Genomic DNA, 23907 nt, shown 5'->3' with positions numbered 1-23907 from the left:
CACACACACCCGACCCCAGTCCACCCCCAAACTGTGCACGACACATTTGTCTTGTCTCGGTGGGGTGTTGAGGTGGGGGCACGTCTGAGAACTAGGCCTAGAGGCGTATCTCTGGCCCCCCCGCCATTGCCTGGCAAAGGTTTTGGACAAGGAAGAGGCGTGTGTGTGTGTGTGTGTGTAGGTTAGCACCATTGAACAACGGGGGTTGTCGTGACCTCGGAGAGCTCCAGACGCTCTAGGAGGGCTCCAGCAGGGGAGGTGTGTTTTTCAGGGAGAAGGGGGGGAGGAATAAGAACTGGAGCAAACCCTTAGCTGCAGGAGACAGACCCCTCCCTTGAAGCCAGTAAAGCCAGTGGTCATGGCTGAAACCTTCCATTTCAAAGCCACTGGCCTGGTTCAGCAAACCATGGTTTACTGTGACGTCCGCCAACTTCCGAGCTCTGTCTCAAAGAGGAAAAGAAGCGAAGAGTTTGGGGCAGGGATCTGTGGGAGAGCAGAGGACAGCGAGGCGGGTTCAGGGCCGTCACACGGAGGATGGAGCAAGCTTGTTTTCTGCCGCTCCGGAAGGGAGGACCCGAACCCATGGCTTCAAGTTACGAGAAGGGAGATTCCGACTCAACATCAGGAAGAACGTTCTGGCGGCGAGAGCTGCTTGGCGGTAGAACAGGCTCCCGGCAGGTTTGTAAGCGGAGCTTGGGTGGCCACCTGGCGTGTATGATCATGTTGAGATTCCTGCATCGCAGGGGGCTGGACTAGATGACCCTTGGGGGTCCCTTTCGACTCTACGGTTCTTAGCTGCTAGGGAGCACCAAGCTGCACGCGTCTCCGCCTTCAAAATCAACCTGCCCATTTACACTGACTCAGGTGTAGGCAGCAACTGGAGCCCTGGAGATGTCAAGGAAAGCTTGCCCCACTTCCCGGGCTTGGGGGGTGCTGCTTCCTCCCCCCACGCCTGGCACTTAGGGTTCCCCTTGCCCTCCCTTTGGAGTTTGGAAGCCATGTTTAGGCAAAAACAGCACTGCAGCGTTGATACCAAACAGGGAGGGTTGGGAATCAGGAAGGAGAGACCTGGGTTTTTGAAGAGCAGGGTTCGTAAGTGCACTTGGTGCTGGGCGGCAGGGAAGGGCAGAGGCTACTGGCTGAATTGCAGTCTTCAGATTAAAATAATCTAGAATTTATCTCCAGGATCCACCTCCAGGTTAAATTATCCCAGCGCTGTGGACTTTCAAAATGCAGGGCTGAAAGTGGCGTCCCTCCCATCCTGCCTCTCTATTGGGCCCTTGGAATCCCCAGGCCCCACCTCCTCCTTAGCCCCACCCCTGCCTAGAGGCCCCACCTCCTCCCTGGCCACACCCTCTCCCTGCAGGCCCCACCTCCTCCCTGGCCACATCCTCTCCCTGCAGGCCCCACATCCTCTCTGGCCCCACCCTCTCTCTGCAGGCCCCACCTCCTCCCTGGCCACACCCTCTGCCTACAGGCCCCACCTCCTCCCTGGCCCCACCCTCTCCCTGCAGGTCCCACCTCCTCCCTGGCCACACCCTCTGCCTACAGGCCCCACCTCCTCCCTGGCCACACCCTCTCCCTGCAGGCCCCACCTCCTCCCTGGCCACACCTTCTCCCTGCAGGCCCCACCTCCTCCTTGGCCACACCCTCTCCCTGCAGGCCCCACCTCCTCCCTGGCCACACCCTCTCCCTGCAAGCTCCACCTCCTCCCTGGCCACACCTTCTCCCTGCAGGCCCCACCTCCTCTCTGGCCCCACCTTCTCCCTACAGGCCCCACCTCCTCCCTGGCCACACCCTCTGCCTACAGGCCCCACCTCCTCCCTGGCCCCACCCTCTCCCTGCAGGCCCCACCTCCTCCCTGGCCACACCCTCTCCCTGCAGACCCCACCTCCTCCCTGGCCACACCCTCTGCCTAGAGGCCCCACCTCCCTGGCCCCACCCTCTCCCTGCAGGCCCCACCTCCTCCCTGGCCACACCTTCTCCCTGCAGGCCCCACCTCCTCTCTGGCCCCACCTTCTCCCTACAGGCCCCACCTCCTCCCTGGCCACACCCTCTGCCTACAGGCCCCACCTCCTCCCTGGCCCCACCCTCTCCCTGCAGGCCCCACCTCCTCCCTGGCCACACCCTCTCCCTGCAGACCCCACCTCCTCCCTGGCCACACCCTCTGCCTAGAGGCCCCACCTCCCTGGCCCCACCCTCTCCCTGCAGGCCCCACCTCCTCCCTGGCCACACCCTCTCCCTGCAGACCCCACCTCCTCCCTGGCCACACCCTCTGCCTACAGGCCCCACCTCCCTGGCCACACCCTCTCCCTGCAGGCCCCACCTCCTCCCTGGCCACACCCTCTCCCTGCAGACCCCACCTCCTCCCTGGCCACACCCTCTGCCTACAGGCCCCACCTCCCTGGCCACACCCTCTCCCTACAGGCCACACCTCCTCCCTGGCCACACCCTCTCCCTGCAGACCCACCTCCTCCCTGGCCACACCCTCTGCCTACAGGCCCCACCTCCCTGGCCACACCCTCTCCCTGCAGGCCCCACCTCCTCCCTGGCCACCCCTCTCCCTGCAGACCCCACCTCCTCCCTGGCCACACCCTCTGCCTACAGGCCCCACCTCCCTGGCCACACCCTCTCCCTACAGGCCACACCTCCTCCCTGGCCACACCTTCTCCCTACAGGCCACACCCCTCACTGCCTTCTGCTGCCTGGAAATGCATCCTGGAGCTCTGATCCCTCGATGGAGGATAGAGCAGAGTGAACACAGGTAAAATTTGCGTCCTTTGCTCCGCCTGCTTTCCCCTAGCCGTTGCCAATCATCTCCTGCTTCTCTCCATAGCTGGGCACCCCGTCCTTCCTTGCCAATCATCTCCTGCTTCTCTCCATAGCTGGGCACCAATTTTCCTGCTCTGATTCAAGCGCAAGTTTAAAAAGAAGGCTTGTGAAGGGAAGACCCACTGCAGGGAGGGGGGAGGCTGTGTGCTATCAAGGTGTGCAACGTTTTAAACTTAAACCAACACCTTGCTGCAATTCCGGCATTGCAAGAGGTTGGAGTAGATGATCCACAGATCCCTTTCAACTATGCCACGCTAAAGTCCCCGTATAATACCTATCCATTCTGCCATTTTATTCTCTCCCTGCCCCCCTGCTTGTGGCATTGATGGTTTCTCCCAGGCAAGGGGAAGAGATCAATACATTTTGGATGGAGCTGGAACCATGGTGTTGTACTCAAAGCTGATTCTCCTCAGAGTAGACCCATTGGAGCGAATAGATATGACTGACTTGGGTCCATTAATCTCAATGGTCTACTCTGTAAGCAGCCTCACGACTCCACCTTGTCACTCTGCTTTCCTGCCCATCAGCCACATGTATCTCTGGTGTCAATGAGGGCTAGAACCTTGCTGCTTTTAAATGAAAGCTGTTAGCCTGAACTAAAAATGACATTAAATTCTCTCCTGGTTAGTTAGTTAGTTTGTAAATAATGAGCAGCCCCACAGACTGCTTTGAAGACTGGGGCTGGAGAGATTAAGCAGTACTTGAGAACGTGTTTAAACCTGTCTAACGCTAATTTCCCATAATCTGGATTCTTAAACTGTGACTCCTGAATCACGGGGGGTTGGACTAAATGATCCTTTGGGATCCCTTCCAACTCTACAATTCTATGGCTCCAATTAATTTTAATTTTCTATATTTAAATTTCCCCCTCCAGAGCTAACGTCGTCTGTCTTCCTCCCTCCCAGATCTAATAGCAGTTGGTGAGGGTTTTTTGGGGGGGGGGGTGTATTATTGGTTATTGCTTTCTATCAATTTATTGGTTTATTTATAGTCTGCATAAGATACTCTGTTTTTTAATGTTTGATGTTTTGTTGTGTTTTTCTATATGTTGTAAGCCGCCCAGAGCGGCTGGGGGAACCCAGCCAGATGGGTGGGATATAAATTGAAAAAAAATACTATTTCAAATTATTATTACAGTCGTACCTTGGTTTTCGAACAGCTTAGTTCTTGAACGTTTTGGCTCCCAAACGCCGCAGACCCGGAAGTGAGTGGTTCTGGTTTGCGAACGTTCTTTGGAACCCGAACGTCTGACGTGGCTTCTCCGACTTCCGACTGGCAGAAGCCACATCCTGGTTTTTGAACGTTTTTGGAAGTTGAACGCATTCCTGGAACGGAGCCCATTCGAGAACAGAGGTATGACTGTATTAAGAACGCGAGAAGAGCCTGTTGTTCCACTAATTTGTCCAGTTCTCTTTCAAAGCCATCTAGGCTGGCGAGTTAAGTTAGATCGGGGAACGCAGGACATTAGACAGCTCCTATTTCCACCCACGAATTCCCCCAACTTACAAGGCCAGCGGCTGCTGCATAGCAACCCCCCCCCCACAACCCCCCCAAAAAAGATCCACTCTGGTCCAATATTGATTCCCGCTCCCTTTCCTATATTCTGCTGGTGCCCAGAATTGCAGAAACACACACAGCCGCCCCCTGCCCCAGCCCCAAAGGGAGGGTGGGATGCTTTTCATGGGCAATGCATAACCGTGAGGACGGATCCTGCCCACCGCAGGATGGGGAAGACACCCAGCTAAGAGTCTGGCAGGCTGTAGAGAGACAGGGATGAAGTGTTTTGAGTGTGTGTGGTTTTTTTGGGGAGGAGCATGCAATTCTGCTTCTCTTCTCCCCCCCCCCCCCACTTTGCTCCCCTAAGTGCCTCCGCCGTGCAAAAACCTCCAGTTCATTGAGACTTACCTGCCCAGCCCCCCCCCAATAGAGGAGTGGGGAGGGCTGTTAAATGGCTCAGTGTTGGGGAGGTGGGGCGCATTTGGCGCCTCCCCAGTCGGGTCAGTATTTCTACACCCCTCCCCCGTCCCCCAAATGCTTCCATTCCTGGCCCCCCCACCCAAAATCCTTGCTGATAAGTCACTTGGCATGGCTGAGAATAGAAAGGGGGGGTCCTCAGAGTCTGCGGAGCTCTGGCGCCACCTGGAGGCAGGCCAGGGGATTGTGCATGGGTGCTGCTGGCTCCCCACCATCGCGCAGCGCCCCCCCTCCCCGGATCATTGGGTGTGGGGGGGTTGTTCTGCTACTGTTCAGTGAGTGAGAGGCGCAGGATCCGCTCGAACTCCTCCTCTTCCTGCCGCGAGCGCCGCTCGGCCTCCTCTTGCTCCTTTGCGGACAGCTCCATGGCCAGGCGGAGTTGCTCTGCGTAACTGGGCAGCGGGTGGCTGGGCCCCCTGCCCGCTGTGGGCGCCGCGGGGGGCTGCTGTGGGGTTGTGGGGCGGGGCGGGGTCGTGTGCTGGGGCGTCCTGGAGGAGCAAAGGAAAGAGAGGCTGCTTAAGTCTGCAATTCAGTTAAATGATATCAGTCAAGGGGAGACTTATTCTGCTGCCGGAATGGAATTACAGTGGTACCTTGGCTCCCGAACTCCATCCATTCTGGAAGTCCATTTGACTTCCAAAACGTCCGCAAACCAACTTCTGATTGACTGATTGGCCCCAGAAACATTGCTGACAGCCAAAACGGACATTCGGCTTCCAAAAAACGTCCACAAACCAGAACACTTACTGGTACTTGCAGGTTTGTGATGTTCAGGAGCCGATTTGTTCAGGAGCCAAGCCATTCGGGAACCAAGGTACCACTGTATAACATACACAGATTTTGATTTATTTCACTTTGTGAGGATGCCGGAAAAGTCCTGTTTGGAACAGGCCAAAGAGGGCCCCTCGAGTGCAGTATCCTGTTCCCACAGAATCATGAGGGCTAGGAACTTGTCTCTTGAAAACAAAAACGAGCTTCTCCTAAAGCTGAATTCTATAGCTAACGTTAAAGAGCAGAGCCTGCTGGATCAGGTCAAGCCAAAATATTCCCGCATTGCAAAGACTAGATGACCCTCGTGGTCCCTTCCGATTCTACAAATTCTATGATTCTGTGGTTCTGAAAAGGCCCCTCGCATCCTGTTCTCCCAACAAGCTCTTCTGATGTGAGAATGGACAGTTTTACTGCGTTTACTACACTGAATGCTGGATCCCACCCACCCACCAACCAGCCATGGACAAGAACATCTACCGCCAAGACAACGTTGAAAAATACAACCCTTCACCTTGTTCCCCCTTTCAACATATTACAATACGAAACCAGTAACCACTTAGAAAGGATAATGCTTCTCCTCCCCTCTACAATTTTGCCAGTTCCATCCTCTGATGTTCTTAACACTTATACCATAATAAAAGATGTTCTTCTTTTACGAATGAAGTGGTCCACAAAAGCTTGGGGCCGTAATAAAATGTGTCAAGCCTTTAAAGTAAAACAAGGCTCTTTGTGGATGTTGACAAACAACTGGGAGTAAACAACCGGGAGACAAACGACAGTGGGAACACCCAAAAGGTGCCTCTCTATGGTCCAGTTAGGCCTCTGAATCAAAAACAAATCTTTTGCTAACCAGGAATGGACTTTTGCATCAGCTCAGTGTTGAAAACAAATCCCTGAGCTCAGAGGCACTCTGTTCTTAAAAGTTTTCCCCAATGTATCTTTTGCAATTGGTTCTGGCTGGAGGGTTTGGGGGTTCTGTTAAAGAAACCCAAAGCAGATCTGACCAGGGTGAAGTTTGCCTGCCCCTGGTGTGGAGACCCCAGAAACGGAGAAGGGATGTTGTCAGAAGCATCCTGCGCTCACCTGTCGACTTTGCGCCCATCTTGGGACATAGGGTGGGTGCCTGGCTTGCTGTTCGTCAGGGCCTCCCAAATGGTAACCTGCAGGGGACGAGAGGGGATGAGGTGGGGGGGGGCAGAAGACATTTGCTCCTCGATGCACCTGAAAGCTCGGACCCTCACTTTTCTGCCTGCTTTTGTACTGTAGTTTAGCATTCTGCATACGAGGGGGAAAAAGGAAGGTTCTCCTTCCATTTTCAGCTGACCACAGTTTAGTGTTACGTCCCAATCTGAACAAACCATGGTTAGTTGTGGTGGTCATGTGGGATTGCTATGAGGAATTATGAAAAATGAAGCAAGCCATTGTGTCAGCAGTGAAAGCATCGCTTTGGCTGGGTTTAAGTCATTGACACGGTTTCTGATCAATCCCACAAGCCTCTGCATCTCTGCCCCATTTTCCCTATGCCTGACAGTCACGTATAAAGCATTCTACACAGAAATATAAAGAGGTAGCTGTGATGTAGCTTTTGTTAATTTTAGGGCCAGGATCTTAGGGCCAGGAACAGAATTCACATGGAGGTGGTAAAATGCCTGTCTTTCCTTTTATGACCTCTGGGGTTTGCTACATGCATTCCTCCTTGGTTCCTGTTTATTTAGCCTCAACATGTATGCATACTCAAATAGGAAATAGTTCTTTGTAGTTAAGAGGCTTCCTCTGATCTGACTTTGTCCCCACGTGGGAATTTCTTGAAATGCTCAGAGGAAATCTGATTGGTTCTTACAAATGCTGTGTTAAAGTTCTTTTGTGAATAAAACAACCTGGGCCAGGGAGTGGGTATGCGTACTTTCTCCCAGGGTCTTGCTGGTCAAGCCTCGTGTCTGTTGTATTAATCAGGGTCCAGTCCTTCCTTTGCCTTCAGAACGCAACAGCTAGTCTTAAGCGTACTCTGTTCAACTGTGGTTTGCCGAAACCACAGTTTCTGAAGCTGGCTCGTTCCCTTTAAACTGTAAGTTCAACCACAGTTTAGGGTTCAGGCATGAAGGGACATTGCAGACAGAAACAGACGCACCGGAAGAAAAGAGGGAAAAGAGTGAGAGCCCAGAACCACTGCATGTCACAACAAACCATAGTTGCTTGTTGCAACCAAACCAGCCCTTGGGACTGTCTGGCCTGTGTAATGATATCTCTTGCTTGTCTGGAATGAGCAATGCACATACAGATGGGAGCCATGTCTGGTGTGCAGCCACTGAAAGGTTCTCACTAGCTTCCCCAGCCTTGATTTAGCAGATTACTCTCGCTCTCCCCTGAATGGCAACACCTCCCCTGAGCAAAGCTCTCCCCACCAGCCAGGCTCCTGGAGGTCCTTTGAGACGCCAGAAGGGGGGGGGGTGTCTCCCACTGACTCTTCTGCATGCAGAATAACAGATCCCCCAAGCCCTACAGCTCTGGTCTCGGGGAACAGGGAAGGGATGGAGAGGCCCACCTGGTCATACTCGCTCCCAGCTTCTAGCAAACTCTGCTGGATGGCGAATTGGAGGAGGTCATCGTCGTCTTCTCCCCGCAGGGGCTCCGGATGGGTCCCAATGACGCTGTAGCCTCGTGGGGCCTCGAACAGAGACGGGTCCATCTCATAGCACCGGCAGGAACCTGGGAGGGGGGTGGAGAGGATCAAAGCCACAGCACAGCCCCCCTGCCAAAGAGGTCTCGTTTCATCACGCCTTCCTCTGCTTACTCCCCACCCCTGGAAAATGTACCTGCGCCCTCCCCCTTGCTCTGCCGAATGGGGCCTCGGACTTCTGCCCTGAAGTTTCCTCTGGTTTCCTCCGTTATGGCTCTGCTCTGTATTTTGGAAGGTGGTTTTCCTGTTTGCTGGAATCAGGTTTTGCAGGAGAGCTTCCTAGACCAAGGAGCAGATGCCTGCCTGTATTTGGAGATGGGCAGACGCCATCTTGAATCAAGATGGGCTGCATCTTTCGAAACTGCAGTGGAGAACAGCCTTTACCAAAGGTGTCATGGGCTTTGAAGACACTCGAACTCAGGATGCAAGGGAGAAATGTGCTAGGAGGAAGGCACGCTTGGCAAACCCTCACCGTGATCAACTCCCGGCCAGAAACCTATGTCCCCACTGTGGAAGGACGTGTGGATCAGGAATTGGCCTCCACAGCCACTTACAGGCTCATTGTTAAAACCGTGTTTATGGAAGACAATCTTACTCGGCTACGAGTGATTGCTGCTGAAGGCTGAAGTAGAAGGAGAAGGAGAAGGAGGTTTTAACCACTTGTTTCTAAATTGCACTGATTATTATAATTTTGTTTCTGAAACTTCCGAGGCAATTTTGGGCACATGGCCCCTAAGTGGTGTTATAATTCCTTCTGAGTGCATTGGACATTTTGTATCTTGCTTCATGCCCCCTCCATTCCCTTTAAAAGCCCCCCCCCTTTTACATCCATTTCCCTCATACCTCATACAGCTGAGGGGACCCCCCCACCAAAGGCTCCCAGCTGTTTCTTCAAACAGCACATAGCTAATCTATGGAACTCACTGCCACAGGAGGCAGTGACAACCAACAACCAAGATGGGTTTATAAGAGGACTGGACAAATTTGTGGAGTAAGGAAGGGCTGTTGATGGCTGCCAGCCACAATGGCTCCGCTCTGCCTACACAAACAGAGGCAGTGATGTTTCTACATCCCAGTTGCTGGAAACCGCAGGAGGGGAGAGGGGTCTTGTGTTCAAGTCCTGCTTGTGGGTTTCGCTTTGGGGCATCTGCTTGGCGACCGTGAGAAGAGGAGGCTGAACCAGATAGGACATGGGCCTGATCCAGCAGGTTCCCCTTATGTTCTTCCACTGCCCCCCAACGTACCAAGAGAGCTGGAACTGCTTATGCTGGAGCGATCACTGCCTGGCGATGGGGCGTCACTGCCAGGGCTGCCGGCCCCTCGGATCGAGACCACAGCTTCATCGCAGCCATTGAGGTTTCCAAAGGTGATGCGGGCATTGAGGATGTGGAAAATGGGGATTTCTAGCCGGGTGGGGAGAGAACGAGAGAGATTAGGTATTTTATGGAATGTTAGTCCTACTCAGAGTAGAGCCACTGAAATGAATAGACATGATAACAATGATAATAATTTTTATTTTTATTTATACCACGCCCTCCCTGGCCAGAACCAACAAAATCACAGTAAAAATATAATGGGGGGGGAAGGGGGGGAGAAAAGGGGGAAAACCCAATTTAAAATACAGGTTAAAATGCAATTTAAAATGCAGCCTCATTTTAAAGCAGCTGATAAATCAAGACCATAAGGGGAGGGAAAAATAAGGGTCAGACAGAGTCCAAACCAAAGGCCAGGCGGAACAGCTCTGTCTTGCAAGCCCTGCAGAAAGATGTCAAGTCCTGCAGGACCCTAGCCCCTTGTGACAGAGCGTTCCACCACGTTGGGGCCAGTGCTGAAAAGGCCCTGGCCCTAGTTGAAACCAATCTAACCTCCTTGAGGCTCGGGACCTCCAAAGTGTTGTTATTTGTGGACCTTAAGGTCCTATCTGGGTTGGCATCCATCTGTCTCTGAAGACAATGGAGTGCACCTCCAATGGGGCAGATGACAGGTTTGTGAATAGGAATTTTAGGGGGGGGGCGTGTTACAGGGGAAAAAGAATAAGAAAAGCCCTGCATGTTGGGTGTGGCATCTCCAATCCCTATATTGTTGAGAAAACATCTGCGTAAATGCAGCTCAAAATGCAGCCGAGGACAGAGGGGATGACCTCTCTGCATTTCAGGCCACGAATGTGAACACACCCAGTGTCGTCTACGGCCCTGCCTGCCCAGAATTAGCCATGATTCCTGCACTGCAGGGGGGTTGGACTAGATGACCCTCGGACCCCTTCCAACTCCATGATTTCTGGGCTCTCTTGCCCAGAGTGAAAGGAGCATTTCGTAAAGTCGTGGAGCTGCAAGGGACCTTGAGGGTCACATAGCTCAACCCGCTGCAATGCCCAAGCGTGAAGGACAAGGACCAACCAGCCCAGCTCTGCCCGGGGGGTGGGGTGGGGGTCTCCTCACCGATTTTCACAGGGAAGCCCGGGGGCAGGCGCAGAGTGATGAAGTCCCGCAGCTTGGCAAAGAGGGCGTTGCTGACGGCCATCAGGTCAATGATGGGGGCCACCTGCTCAGCCAGCGAGAGAGGGTGGTCTTCGCAGAGCCACAACTTTGCCTTGAACCTGATGGAGGGAGACAGAGAAGCCCAAGGGGGGGGGGGGGAGAGAGAGACTGTGAGCCCTGGCCTGTCCTTCACCTCCAGCCCACTCAAAGGAGGGTCTCTATCCCTCCCTCCCTCCCTCCCTCCCTCCCTGCCACCCAGCCAGCCAGCCAGCCTCACTTCTGCGTCTTGGTGGTGAGTTCAATGGGGCGCCCCATATCTCGGCTGCCCAGCTCGAAAGTGGGGTTGAAGTATTCCTCTGGCGTGATGGCTGTGGGGTTGGCATGGCTCAAAGTTTGCGTGATGAGAGCCTGCGGGGAGAGAGAATGGAATTGGAATTGAAATACTTTATTGTCACTTGTATACAGTGAGATCTCTTAGTCTTTCTTTTTTTAAAATGCTTTTTATTAAGTTTTCTTTAACACAAACAAAACAAAACGAATACACTAATGTTCTACAGTCTTATGTACACTTATTTTCTCAACGCTCTATCGAGCACAGACTTCCCTCCCTCCCTTCAAAGGTTTTCATATTAATCTTTCCTTTTTTCACATATTCTTAACATCATCCTATTCATGTCATAAGTTTTTTTTAAAAATCCTACTACGGTCTTTAAACTTCTACAATTATTCCGTATATACTCCACAAATTTACTCCATTCACTTCTGAACTTTGTTTCCTCTTGGTTACGGATTCTGTGGGTTAGTTTTGCTAATTCCACGTATTCAACCATTTTTGTCAGCTCTCTTAGTCTTAATTCCCCTCGTTTTCTGACGCACCAAACCCGAAAGTCAGTTGCCCTGTTGTTATCTTTTCATTCAGCAGCCTAACAGCCCACGGACAGAAGCTGTTCTTTACCCTGTTGGTGCGACTAATCCTGCTTCTATATCTTCTGCCCGAGGGCAGGAGATCAAGAAAGTGCCGCCCAGGGTGTGAATCATCCCTGAGAATTTTCCTCACTCTCCTAAGGCAACATTCTTCCGCTATTTCATCCAGCGGATTCACGGGACAGCCCATAATATCTTGTGCTGTATTCACCACCCTCTGTAAAGGTAAAGGTAAAGGGACCCCTGACTATTAGGTCCAGTCATGATCGACTCTGGGGTTGCAGCGCTCATCTCGCTTTACTGGCCGAGGGAGCCGGCGTACAGCTTCCAGGTCATGTGGCCAGCAGGACTAAGCCGCTTCTGGCGAACCAGAGCTGCACACGGAAATGCCGTTTACCTTCCTGCCGGAGTGGTACCTATTTATCTACTTGCACTGTGATGTGCTTTCGAACTGCTAGGTTGGCAGGAGCAGGGGCCGAGCAACGGGAGCTCACCCCATCGCGGGGATTTGAACCGCTGACCTTCTGATCGGCAAGTCCTAGGCTCTGTGGTTTAACCCACAGCGCCACCCGCGTCCCTACCACCCTCCGTAGGCACTTCCTATCAGCTGATGTCAAACCAGCATCCCACACCGTGATGCAGTATGAAAGGACACTTTCTATTGTGGACCGGTAGAAGGAGATCTTCAAATGTTGATAGAAATCGTTCTTTCGCAACACTCTGCGAATACACAGAATCGGAGAGTTGGAAAGGGACCCCTGGGGTCATTGGGTCCAAGCCCCTCCAATTCAGGAAGCGCGGCTAAACAATCCCAGGTGGATGGACAGCCGAGCTCTGCTTAAAACCCCTGATGGAGGAGAGTCCGTTCTGCTGCTGAACGACTTCTACCATCAGAAAGTTCTCCCTAATGTTGGAATTTCCTTTCCTGTAACTTGAATCCATTGCTTCGAGTCCTGCCCTCCATAGCAGGAGAAAACAAGCTTGCTCCATCTTCCAAGTGACAGTCCTTGAGATATTTGAAGATGGCTCTCCTATCTCCTCTCAGGCTCCTTCTCCAGGCTAAACATACCCAACTCCTTCAACCGTTCCTCATCAGGCTTGGTTTCCAGACCCTTCATCATTTAGGTCGCCGTCCTCTGCGCATGTTCCACCTTATCAATATCCTCCTTAAAGTGGAGGACTTTGGGTGGATGTCGGCACTCCAGACACTTTAGGGGGTGGGAGGGACGGTGTTTGGGAAACCAAGGCAAGGTTGGAGGGAGGGTATCCTAAGAAGGGGGTTTGTTGCTTCGCCAAGCTTTGGTTTCTGTTTGAGATCCTTTCTATCCCACCTTACGAGGGGCACAGCGAGCCAGTGAAGGCGTTGTGGTTAGAGTGTCAGACTGGGACCCTGGGGAGACCAGGGTTCGAATCTTCCCTCTTGGCCATGAAGCTCTCACTGGGTGACTTCAGGCCAGTCAATCCCTCTCAGCCTAATCTACCTCGCAGGGCTGTTCCGGGGATTAAATGAGGAGGTGTGGAGAATGAATGTATGAATGGAACCATCATCAGCAATAAAACCTGAAAAAACAGACAGGGGCCTTTTTCAGCCTTAGGGCCACACTGCCTTTCAGACAAGCTTCTGGGGGCCACATGCCAGAGGTTGGTGGAGCTGGAGGCAAAAGGGGGTGGGACGAGAAATGCAAATTCTACCTTCATGCACTAGGCTGGTTTCTTCACAAACACACACCCTCTCTGTCCTCTATCCCGGAGCTGTTAGCAAAGCTCAAGGACACCTTTCCAGGATGGGGCAAAGCAAGGGGCAGTGAGGGGCGTGGCCTGTGTAGGGGGCGTGGCTCAGGAGTGGGTGTGGTCTGTGTAGGGGCGTGGCCTGGGGAGAGTCCCGTGGGCCAAACAAAGAAGCCTGGAGATCCACATCTGGCCCTTGGTCTGAAGCTCTCCAGCTATGCTTCAAAACATTATTACAGTGGTACCTTGGTTTACGAACTTAATCCGTTCTGGAAGTCCATTCTTAAACCAAAGCTTTCTTAAACCAAGGTGTGCTTTCCCACAGCAGCGGGGGACTCAATTTACAAATGGAACACACTCAACAGGAAGCCGAACATGTTCTGCTTCCAAGGCAAAGTTCACAAACCAAAACACCTACTTCCGGGTTTGCAGCGTTCTTAATCCAAGTTGTTCATAAACTAAGCTGTTCTTAAACCAAGGTACCACTGTACAACAAAAGGAGCCTTCAAATGGCCTCTGGGGTGCAGTGTCCCCCATACCTGTGGCCCCCACACCTGTGGCCCCCACTTATTACTCACCCCATTGTTGGGGCCCACGTGTTGTTCGGCAATGCCCAGGAAGGACTGGAGAGGGGTTTTCCCACCTGTGAAAGACAGACACACCAGTAGAGCATTCTCCCGGGCTGGGAACCTGTGGCTTTCTCAATGCTCTCGGTCATCAGCCCTCATCCCATCTCTGAGACTTTGAGAACAGGCCGCAGCTCAGCGGTAGAGCATCTACACATAGGAAACTGCCTTGGGCTGAGTTGGTCTCATCAAGCCCAGTGTTCCCTGCACTGACTGGCAGCAGCGGCTCACCAGGTTTCCCAGCAAGGAGTTTTGTCCTACCTGAAGATGCTTTTGGAGACTCAACCTGGGACTTGCCACTGAGCTACAGCCCTTGACTTTTAACTGGACTGGCAATCGGTTAAAACGTGGGTGGTTCATCCACCGCAAATCCACTGGATCACCCTCAGTTTAGGCTCTAGACAGAGGCAGTGTGGCTCTTGGGTGTCAGGATTCTGCCCGCCTTGTACACCCTGGAAGACCCCCGCAAGGAGAGGTCAAAAGGCTTACCTTTGGTTTTTCCTTTGTGCTGCTCCGAGAGATGCTCAGTCCGCGTCCGAGTGATGAGCTCTACATTGGAAGCCCCGTAAACCTGAAGAGGGAGACAGGGAAAATGCCAAAGGTTGCTGCCGGTGGCTCTGGGAAAGCACAACTTCCCTTGGCTCCCAACATTCCCTGCAGCAGTTTCAAGCTCCTCGTCTTCTTCAATAAAGCTCTCTGCTTCCATCGCTCCGACTGTACGGTCCTTTGCTTACTCTCTCTACCCAAAGACCCTTCTCCTGAGAAGATACTCGCCCGGACCGGTCCTCACCTTGGCCTCGTACCCGTTCACCACCTCCGTCTTCTCGCTCCTCCAGCCCAAAATACCCGTCTTGTTCCTGGAAGGGAGAGGTGGAACAACAGCAGAGGTGGAGCTTAGCTCTCTCTCCCAGCCACAGAATAAATCATCACTCAACTCCGTGGGTCCAGTTCAAAGAGGAAGATGGGGAGAGGCCAGGTGGAGCCCAGTCTCGGGTGCGGTTTGGAGGCCAAGAGCAGCGGCTCCTCTTCCAGGAGAAAAAAGACAGTCACGGAACCGAGAAATTACACAAAACAAATGAAATACCGTGAAAATCCCTGAAACGAGAAGTTTCAAAAAGTTTAATTTAGAAAAACCTAGAATTGTACAAAACGAGATTTGTAGCCGGCATCCCGTTAAGGCTTTGTACAATTCTAGGTTCTTCTAAATTTTCCTTTTTTAAAATTTTTATTATTTAGTTCATTTCTATAAGATAATATTTCTAGTCGATTACTTCTTGTTTCAGGGATTTTCACGGTATTTCATTTGTTTTGTGTAGCAGCTCCTCTTCCAGGCGCAGAAGAACAGGCATCCACCGTGGAAGCAATCAGCTGGAGGAGACGTTGGTTGGAGACACCTACAAGGGGGACTCTCACAACTCAACCCAACCCAGCATTTTCAAAACGAGGGCCGCATGTTCTCCTGGGCAGCCTCTCAGGGGCCAGATCCCAGAGGCAAAAGAGGCAGAGCAATGCTTGAAAGTTCTCCCTTTGTCTAGTAATAATAATAATTTATTATTTGTACCCCGGCCATCTGGCTGGGTCTCCCCAGCCACTCTGGGCGGTTTCCAAAAAAGATTAAAAATACATTAAAATGTCACACATTAAAAACTTCCCTGAACAGGGCTGCCTTCAGATGTCTTCCTTTATATATATATATAATTTTTATTAAGTTTCCCATGTTAACAATCCAATCAAATCACATTGAATGTTCCAAATTATACAAATACATATCAAATAGTCCAAATATTCTGCCTAAATTACAATTTTTTTGTTGGGACTTCCCATGCTTCAAGTTCGGGGGGACTCTGATCATCTCATATCTCTGCTGCCTTGAATAGTCTTTCGAATAGTTCCTTTAAATCTTCCTGTTGTTAACCTTCCTTGCCTTCAGACGTCTTCTAAATGTCAAGTAGTTGTTTATCTCTTTGGCATCAGATGGGAGGGCATTCCACAGGGCAGGTGCCACCACCGAGAAGGCCCTCTGCCTGGTTCCCTGTAACTTGGCTTCTGGCAGGGAGGGAACCGCCAGAAGGCCCTCGGAGCTGGACCTCAGTGTCCGGGCAGAACGATGGGGGTGGAGAGCATCATAGAGTAGTAGGAGAGTAGTAGGAGAGCTTCTACTCTCTCTGTCATGGACTGCCTGGACGCAGAGCAGTGCTGAGAGGCAGCAGTTGGGGAACCCCCAAGGGGAGAAGGCTCAGGGCCAGGGGGGTGGTGGTGGGACAACAATGACTGGTCAGAGGCAGACAAGGGAGAAGACTGGGAGGAGGCGGCGTCGGAAGCTAAAGAGGTAAGGACTTAGTGAGCAGGAAGAGGCTGGGGCCAAGAGAAATCCAGAATCAGAGGCGTAAGTGGAGGCTGTAGAGGAGTGGGGTCAAGAGGCAGGCCAGCTCGTCTCCCACTGACCGCCCAGAACCAGTAGAGGTATGAAGAGGGCGTAGCAAAGACAGGCAAGATGAAGGAGCCTCAGACCACTTGAAAAAGACCTGGGGGAAGAGGAGATTTAGGGAGCTGTGGGAAGGTGGGGCTGCACAACTGCCTCCTTGGGGCAAGTTCTGCTGGGAAGAGTTGCTGTGACCACTAGGCCTGCGCTGTTTTGTTTCTTTGACTAAAGAGTCAACTTCACTGACACCTTGTGAGTTGTGGCTGACCTGCTCCCGGCACCCACCTTGACACTGACACATGCCTCTCTCTGCTCCTTCCAGCCCAGGAAAAGAGGAACGATCAGGTGAAAACACTCAAGGAGAGGGTGAAGGAGGGGTGACGAGGGGCCAGGAAAGGGGTGTGGCTCAGGAGAGGGCATGGCCTGGGAAAGAGGGCAGGGCTTGGGCTACATTTGGCCCTCAGGGCAGAGGTTTCCCTCCCCGCTGCTCCAGAGGATGCGATCCTGGCTCACCTCTCAAAGGCAATGTTGCGCGTGTCCAACTGTGTGGCGACCACGGGGGCCAGGAGGCGGCCCATCACCTGCTCCTCCGTGGGCTGCACCATGGCCAGGAGTCCCTCCCGGTCGTGGGTGGCCAGTGCCAGCGTTTCAGTGTAGACCACTTGCCGGTCGTGGTCAATCTCCATCACGACGGCGCTGCTGTCTGCGGGGCAGAGGAAGAGAGAGAAATGACCGGTGCCCTCCTGAGAGGGATGTATCCTGACAATCTGGCTTGGCCAAAGGGGAAACCAGTGGAGTGTGCGGTCCCTTAGGGAAAATACGGCACTGCCCCACCATCCTCGGTCTCAGCCACCCCACAACCAGCTGCCTTCTTGCTGCCTGCCGGTCTCTGGGGCTGCCAGCTTCCTTCAGTCCCAGTGAGAACACAGAAGGAGGAGGAAGATGGGGACAAAACAGGAGTAAGTTGGCTCTGGCGCCACCTGCTGTCGGGCTCCCTGCCTTCTGCCCCATCCATGCCCAAAGGGCAACAGCCACCATGGGGTGCAACCCAACCCCCAAATTATTTATTTCTTTGATAATGTGTATACCCCTCAGTATCAAACAATAAAAAACCCCACACAAATTGTAGCAATTGCAGCTGCAAAGCTGCTAGATGCACCAGTACAACTTCAGGAACAAGCTTTTCTTCACCCTTCAGCCTAGCCTACCTCACAGTTACTGTTGTGGAGGCGACAGGCAGGTGTCTGCTGCCTCAAGGCCCTTAGAGCAGGTTAGGAATCCAGAGCAACTATACAATCAATACATACTTTATATAACTCATCACAATATAATTGTGCCCCGTTTCACCACCATGCACTCCCGCAGTCCCCCCAAAAGCACTGACTGTCCGCAACGGGAAAGTGTGGCCCCTGACTCTCCCTCAAGTTCCCTTCCCTACGGGGCCCCGGGACGCGAAGCGGCTCAGCCGAGCTCCCAACAACCTTGTCCTCGGAAGATGAAACTGCGGCTGCCGCGCTGCCACGTCATGTGGTCGAAGCCCAGGAGCGTCGTGTCCACCCGGAGGTTTTGCCCACACTTCCAGACCTTGTAGGTGTCGCTGGGGCAGATTTTGGAGACCAGGGGGACTGCCGAGGGGAGGGGAAGAGAGGCGGCATTAGGTGTCGGTGCTTCTACATCATCTCCTAATTTACCCTGCTTGGTTTTAACTTTTCTGTTTGGTTTTGGCTGCATGGCTTTATGTATTTTTGCTGATTTTTAATGGAACAATGGTCTATATAAATAAAGATCTCGCCCGCTGCGCCAAAGCAGGTCCCCATCCATGGCTCAGAGCTCCCCCTAAAAGCCTGGCTTTGAAACCCCAAAGTGGGGGGAAAGGACTCTGTGCATGTTCAGAGGTGTTCTTGAATTATCCCAAGGATGCACAGAAGGTGCTGAGGGTGGAAGATAAACCCCGGCTTATGTTGAAGTCTTGATATCACTTTTAATGGGGGGAAAGGCAGGATGGGGGTGGGGGCATGTTGCTTTCAGTGATGGGAGGGGAAGCCCACAACCTCATACCCAAATGAACCCAAAGTAGTTATTATTAATGTTGTTACATTTTTTATTATTAATCCTACAGTTACTTTTTATTATTATTCTGCATGCAAACATACCCCAGCTCGTAAATTCCCATTTCATCTCCACGTAGAAATCTTGAGCCTGGTGTAAGGAGAGAAGAGGTCAAAGGTCAAGGGCTACAGAGGTCAAAGGGACGCCGGATGCCTGGATTCACTCTTGGCTCAGCTGTCTTCTAGGTATGAGGCTTGAAAAACTCTCGACTCTCTCTCTCTGTGTGATTCATTCATTTAAATGTACAGTATAACCAGGGTTGCCAACTTTTTTACCACCCCTGACTCCTCTGCCTTTAACAACAGCTCAAGCCCCCAGGAATTAACAGACGGGAACATTCACACCTGTGTTGGACTCCAGCTCCCATCACTCTGGACCACTCTGGCTGGCACTGATGGGAGTTGTAGTCCAACAGAGGACGAGAGGAGAAACAGGCAGTGGACGGGATGCATTTATTTCCAACAAAAGGCTCTAGGTCCCTGCCCTGAGGGGGTTACAATCTAGAAAACCACCGGCAGCAGAGACAACCAGGAGAGTACTTTTCTTCTCCCTTAGGGATGACGATGGCGACGAGTTCAAGGAAGCCCCCCTGCCTACCTTGCGCAGCCTCTCAAGCAGGAGGGGGATGCCGGCCAGGCGCTTGATGGCCCGCTGGTAGTCACGGTAACGCAGCACCAGCTGGACGAGCTCCAGGTCCCGGGTGCTCACCGCCTCCTGCAAGACTGTGGAGGAAGAGCAAAGGAGAGTCAGGGGCTGGGGGGGAGGGGCATTGGCATAAAGTTCTTCCCATGGTTTAGTTGGAATCTCATTTCTTGCAACTTGAAACCATGGGTTCGGGTCCTTTCCTCCAGAGAACAAGCTTTTCTCCTCTTCTATTTGAAGATGGCCACCCTATCTCCTTTCAGTTTCTTCTCTTCCCAGCTCCTTCAACCGTTCTTCATAAGGCTTAGTTTCCAGACCCTTGATCACCTGGTTTGCCCTCCTCTGCCCACCTTCCACCTTGTCGATATCCTTCTTAAACTGAGGTGCCCAGAACTGGACACAGATGGGGTCTGACCAATATATATAAAGAAGTTATCCCTGCAAACTGAAGATAACACTTCACACATCTTACGAGGCGCCTGACAGCTGACATCATAACAAATCCGTTCGCCTTTGCAGGGGGGCTGAGGTCCGGGATCCAATGTGGCCCTCCCCCCGTCTGTCTGGCCCTTGCAAACTTTCTCTTGCAAACTTGCAAACTTTTCCCTTGCAAACTCCACCCCTACTTGATTGCTTTTTGCTTGCCTGGAACAGGTCCTTGAATGATGGACCATTCCTCCATTCCCTTCCTGGATGAAGAGGTGAGGGCGGGTCTATGCAGAAAACTCCAACTTTCCCTGTACAGTAAAGGTAGCATTTACCTTTCTTGCCCCGCCCACTTTTTCCCCAGGCCCCGCCCACTGATGTGGGAATGTGGGAATTCCCGATGAAAGGAATTTCTTTGCTGTCCTTAAATTTATTCACCTACCACCCCCCATCCCCCGCCAGAAAAAGAGCCATCCTGCCATCAGAGTGTCAGACTCAGACCCGGGTTCAAATCCGCCCATTCAGCCATGAAACTCACTGCCTGTGACCTTAGGGGCTTCATTGCCCCTCAGCCTGGTCTACCTCACACGGTTGTTGTGAGGATTAAATGAGGAGGGGGAGACCAGTGCAGGGCCCACCTTGAACTCCTTGGAGGCTATTGTGATGATTACGATATTAAAAAGAGTTAAGATAAGGTGCAGCAAAGGAGAGATAAGTAAAACACCACGGGAAATGGGCTGGGAAATCAAAAAATAGAAAAGAAATATCTTTTTAAAATGCATTGCAATTTTATGTGTCTTTTTTGGAAATTTAATAAAAATATTATTATTATTTTTTAAAAGAATTCCTTCAATGACAAACCTAGACAGCATCTTAAAAAGCAGAGACATCACCTTGCCAACAAAGGTCCATATAGTTAAAGCTATGGTTTTCCCAGTAGAGATGTATGGAAGTGAGAGCTGGACCATAAAGAAGGCTGATCGCCGAAGAATGGATGCTTTTGAATTATGGTGCTGGAGGAGAGACTTGAGAGTCCCATGGACTGCAAGAAGATCAAAGCTATCCATTCTGAAGGAAATCAGCCCTGAGTGCTCACTGGAAGGACAGATCCTGAAGCTGAGGCTCCAAGACTTTGGCCTCCTCATGAGAAGAGAAGACTCCCTGGGAAAGACCCTGATGTTGGGAAAGATGGTGGGCACAAGGAGAAGGGGATGACAGAGGACGAGATGGTGGGACAGTGTTCTCGAAGCTACCAGCATGAGTCCGACCAAACTGCGGGAGGCAGTGGAAGACAGGAGTGCCTGGCGTGCTCTGGTCCAGGGGGCCACGAAGAGTCGGACACAACTAAACGACTAAAGAACAACAACAAAATTCCTTGGAGGAAACAGTAAATAAATAAATAAACCGCAAAGCAAAAAACTGAAAAGTGAAACTGGTCAGAAGTGAAACCAACAAACCCATTGTTTAAAATAGAGAAACTGAGAATTAAAAACAGGTCGCACATCAGCTGTGGTTGAACCGGGCCGTCCAACGAGAGCAAAAGCTGGTTTGAAGAAATCTGGCTCTGCCTGCTTGTTTTAAGGCTTGCCGTTTCACAGAGAAGCGCAACTCCATCCAAGTGCGTTAATTTCATAATTGGCTCGGCATCCTGGAAGCCGAGCTGGAAGTGATTATAGGAGGCAAAATCTCTGGAAGAATATGCACCATTTACCCGAGAACACCTCGGCGGTTTCGATGTTTCATATGGCAAATTCCCTAAATAATTTTTCAAAGCAGTTAAGGAACACTCCCACCCACATCAAGAAAACCACAGAATCGCGAGAGGTTGAAAGAAAACAAAGCCATGTAATAAATTTGTAAAAGCGACAAATCAAATATTTATTGCCGTAGGGCGGTAAAGAGATTAAAGCTTTCACCCGTCTAAAAGGCAAAGGCATTTTAATTAGGGCAGTAAATGGGCACTGGCAGAGGAAGGCAGTGGCGCCGTCCCAGGCAAATTTACTCGGAAGTAAGCCCTGCTGCGTTCTATGGGACTTACTTCCAGCTAACTGCCTACATCAGGGGTGGGGAGCTATTGTCTGCTCAAGGGCCTCATTCACTTCTGGACAGCTTTTTGGGGGCCACACGACCACAGTGGGCAGGGCCAGAGGATCCAAGAGTGGGCGGGGCAACACATGCAAATTTTACCTTTATACAGGAGCCTGGCTTCTACACCTGCACACTCCTCTCTGTCCTCCATCCAGGCAAGGCAAGAGGCATGGACAGAGTTCAGGGAGCCATTTTCAGGTGGGCAAAAGCACTCACGGAAGGTGTAGTAAAGCCGCTCGCCCCCAGCTGCCCCTCCATCACCTGTCTTTGCTCTCCGGCCAGACCAGGTTTCTTGCGCAGGTTGGCGAGGGTTTACTTTTCACAAACACAGACTGAAATAACACCGGTAGGGCTGCCACCACTCCCTTTGTTCCAGGGGAACCCAGAGTCACAACCCAGGGAGAAGGGTGTGTCTCATTTACCTGGCAATTCCCCCCTCTACAAGCTGAATCCACAGGCTTGCAGACAGAAATTCTCCCGGTAGAGCGTAACTAAGCGGAAGGCTAGGATTTAGCTATTCCCTCGGAAAAGGCACAATACCAAACAGGTTCATCTTTAAAAGTTTATTTTAAAAGAATAACACAAAACATGTTGAAAATCAACAGGCACTTCTTTTGAATCTTACAAACAAGAAAATAAAAACGCTGTAGAATCTAACTAGCTTTACATACTCACAACAATACTCAGTTAGGGTAGTCAAAGTCTTTTCAAGCATCTGCGTACTGAAGATGTATGAAGATTTCCATCTCAAAAGACGAAACGACGGCTATAGATGGATGTTACAGCCGGGCATCTTTGCAAGTTGCAGAGCAATGGCAGAGAGCAATTCACAAACAATTCCTTGATCCTTTTATCTACAATTCTTACTTTGCGTCGTAACTTGTTAGCCAATCAGAAAGTCCTAATTGATCAATTTACCCTTTTGCAGCTGGGTCAGTTTTTAGGTTCGAGCTCTAATCAGAGAATCTTCCTCCCATCTGTGGAAATTAACCAGATCCCCAATTCTCAACAGTTGGAAAACAAATAACCTCCGGGAGGGGGAAAGAGGTTCACACTCCCAAACCCAGGTGTCAAGCCTTTCATTAAATCAAGGATTCCTTTCCTCCCATAAACCTCTCACACCAAAGAGACAGAAAGTCTGGAGTTTAAAGATACACAGCTCCCTTTCCCAGGGTCCTTACGGCTGATAAAATACCCACAAGGCCACATTCTTTCACTTGACCAAGGAATGATTTTCTAACAGTTATAACTTCACTACAGAAGGTGTAAAGGAGAGCCAGTGAGAGGCGTGGTCTGGGGAGAGTCCCAAGGGCCAGACAGAGAGTCTGTGAGGGCCACGTTTACACACACACACACACACACACACACACACATCAAGCCCTCTGGTGCGTGGGATTTCAGTCTAAGTCTCTAGTCCAAAGCGCACTTACCATGGAGCCAGCATGGCCTAGTGGTTAGAATGTCGGACTAGGACTTGGGAGAGACCAGAGTTCAAACCCCACACTCAGCCACGAAGCTCACTGCCTCTCATCCTCTAACCTACCTCACAGGGATGTTGTGGGGGAAGAACCACGTAAACCACCTTGTGTTTCTTAAGAGAAGGTGGGAAACTTCAGCCGGTACAAAATTCAAAGGCCAGATTGCTCATGAAAACAAGATGGTTTGAGCACCTAACGCCAATCCTGGACTGACCGCACTGGCTGCTGATTAGTTTCCAGGCCCAGTTCAAAGTGCTGGTGCTGACCTATAAAGCCTTACTTGGCTCAGGACCTCAACATGTCCAGGACCACCTCTCCCCTTACAAACAGACTGGGCGCTTGGCATCTGAGGCCCAGAGAGGCCCAGAGGGTGGGAACATGAGACCTGGCCTTTTCTGTGGTGGCTCCCCAATTGTGGGATGCTCTCCCCAGAGAGGCTCGCCTGGCGCCATCATTACATATTTCTTGACCCAGGCCTATGGCCATTAAATAATCTTATGGCCTGTCAAATGTAGGAAGGACTGCTATTGTGATTATTTTATTATCATGCTCTATGTTATGCTTTTATTGTTGTGCTGCGTAAATTATGTTCTTAACGTTGTACATCGCCTTGGGATAATTAGATAAAGGGTGATATATTGAAATGATAATAAAGATGATGAGGCAATAAATAGATAAATAGCAAGATATCAAGGAGGCTCCTTTGGACACTGTGGGGCTTACTTCTGAGTAA

The 23907-nt window shown here is 51.4% G+C and overlaps 1 protein-coding gene across 2 annotated transcripts in view; it reads right to left on the bottom strand.

The window, feature by feature from the left end:
• Positions 1 to 3131: 3131 nt before the first annotated feature.
• Positions 3132 to 23907, bottom strand: part of ANKRD13B (ankyrin repeat domain 13B) — a 32317-nt gene continuing 11541 nt past the window's right edge. For both annotated transcript variants that reach the window (XM_080983823.1, XM_080983822.1), the window contains exons 3-15: positions 19138 to 19262; positions 18585 to 18630; positions 17913 to 18056; positions 16945 to 17134; positions 14800 to 14866; positions 14499 to 14580; positions 13962 to 14026; positions 11009 to 11139; positions 10693 to 10850; positions 9499 to 9657; positions 8120 to 8283; positions 6661 to 6737; positions 3132 to 5294 (exon numbers count right to left, since the gene is read on the bottom strand). In XM_080983823.1, the coding sequence (XP_080839949.1) occupies positions 5072 to 5294; positions 6661 to 6737; positions 8120 to 8283; positions 9499 to 9657; positions 10693 to 10850; positions 11009 to 11139; positions 13962 to 14026; positions 14499 to 14580; positions 14800 to 14866; positions 16945 to 17134; positions 17913 to 18056; positions 18585 to 18630; positions 19138 to 19262 (1631 nt within the window). In that variant the 3' untranslated portion in view covers positions 3132 to 5071. The remainder of the gene's footprint in view (positions 5295 to 6660; positions 6738 to 8119; positions 8284 to 9498; positions 9658 to 10692; positions 10851 to 11008; positions 11140 to 13961; positions 14027 to 14498; positions 14581 to 14799; positions 14867 to 16944; positions 17135 to 17912; positions 18057 to 18584; positions 18631 to 19137; positions 19263 to 23907) is intronic.

This window comes from Podarcis pityusensis (assembly GCF_964106645.2).
Source record: "Podarcis pityusensis genome assembly, chromosome: 15".
In the NCBI taxonomy this organism is placed as follows: Eukaryota; Metazoa; Chordata; class Lepidosauria; order Squamata; family Lacertidae; genus Podarcis; species Podarcis pityusensis.
Note: the sequence above shows the minus strand (reverse complement) of the source record. Positions and strands in the feature narration are given on the sequence as shown.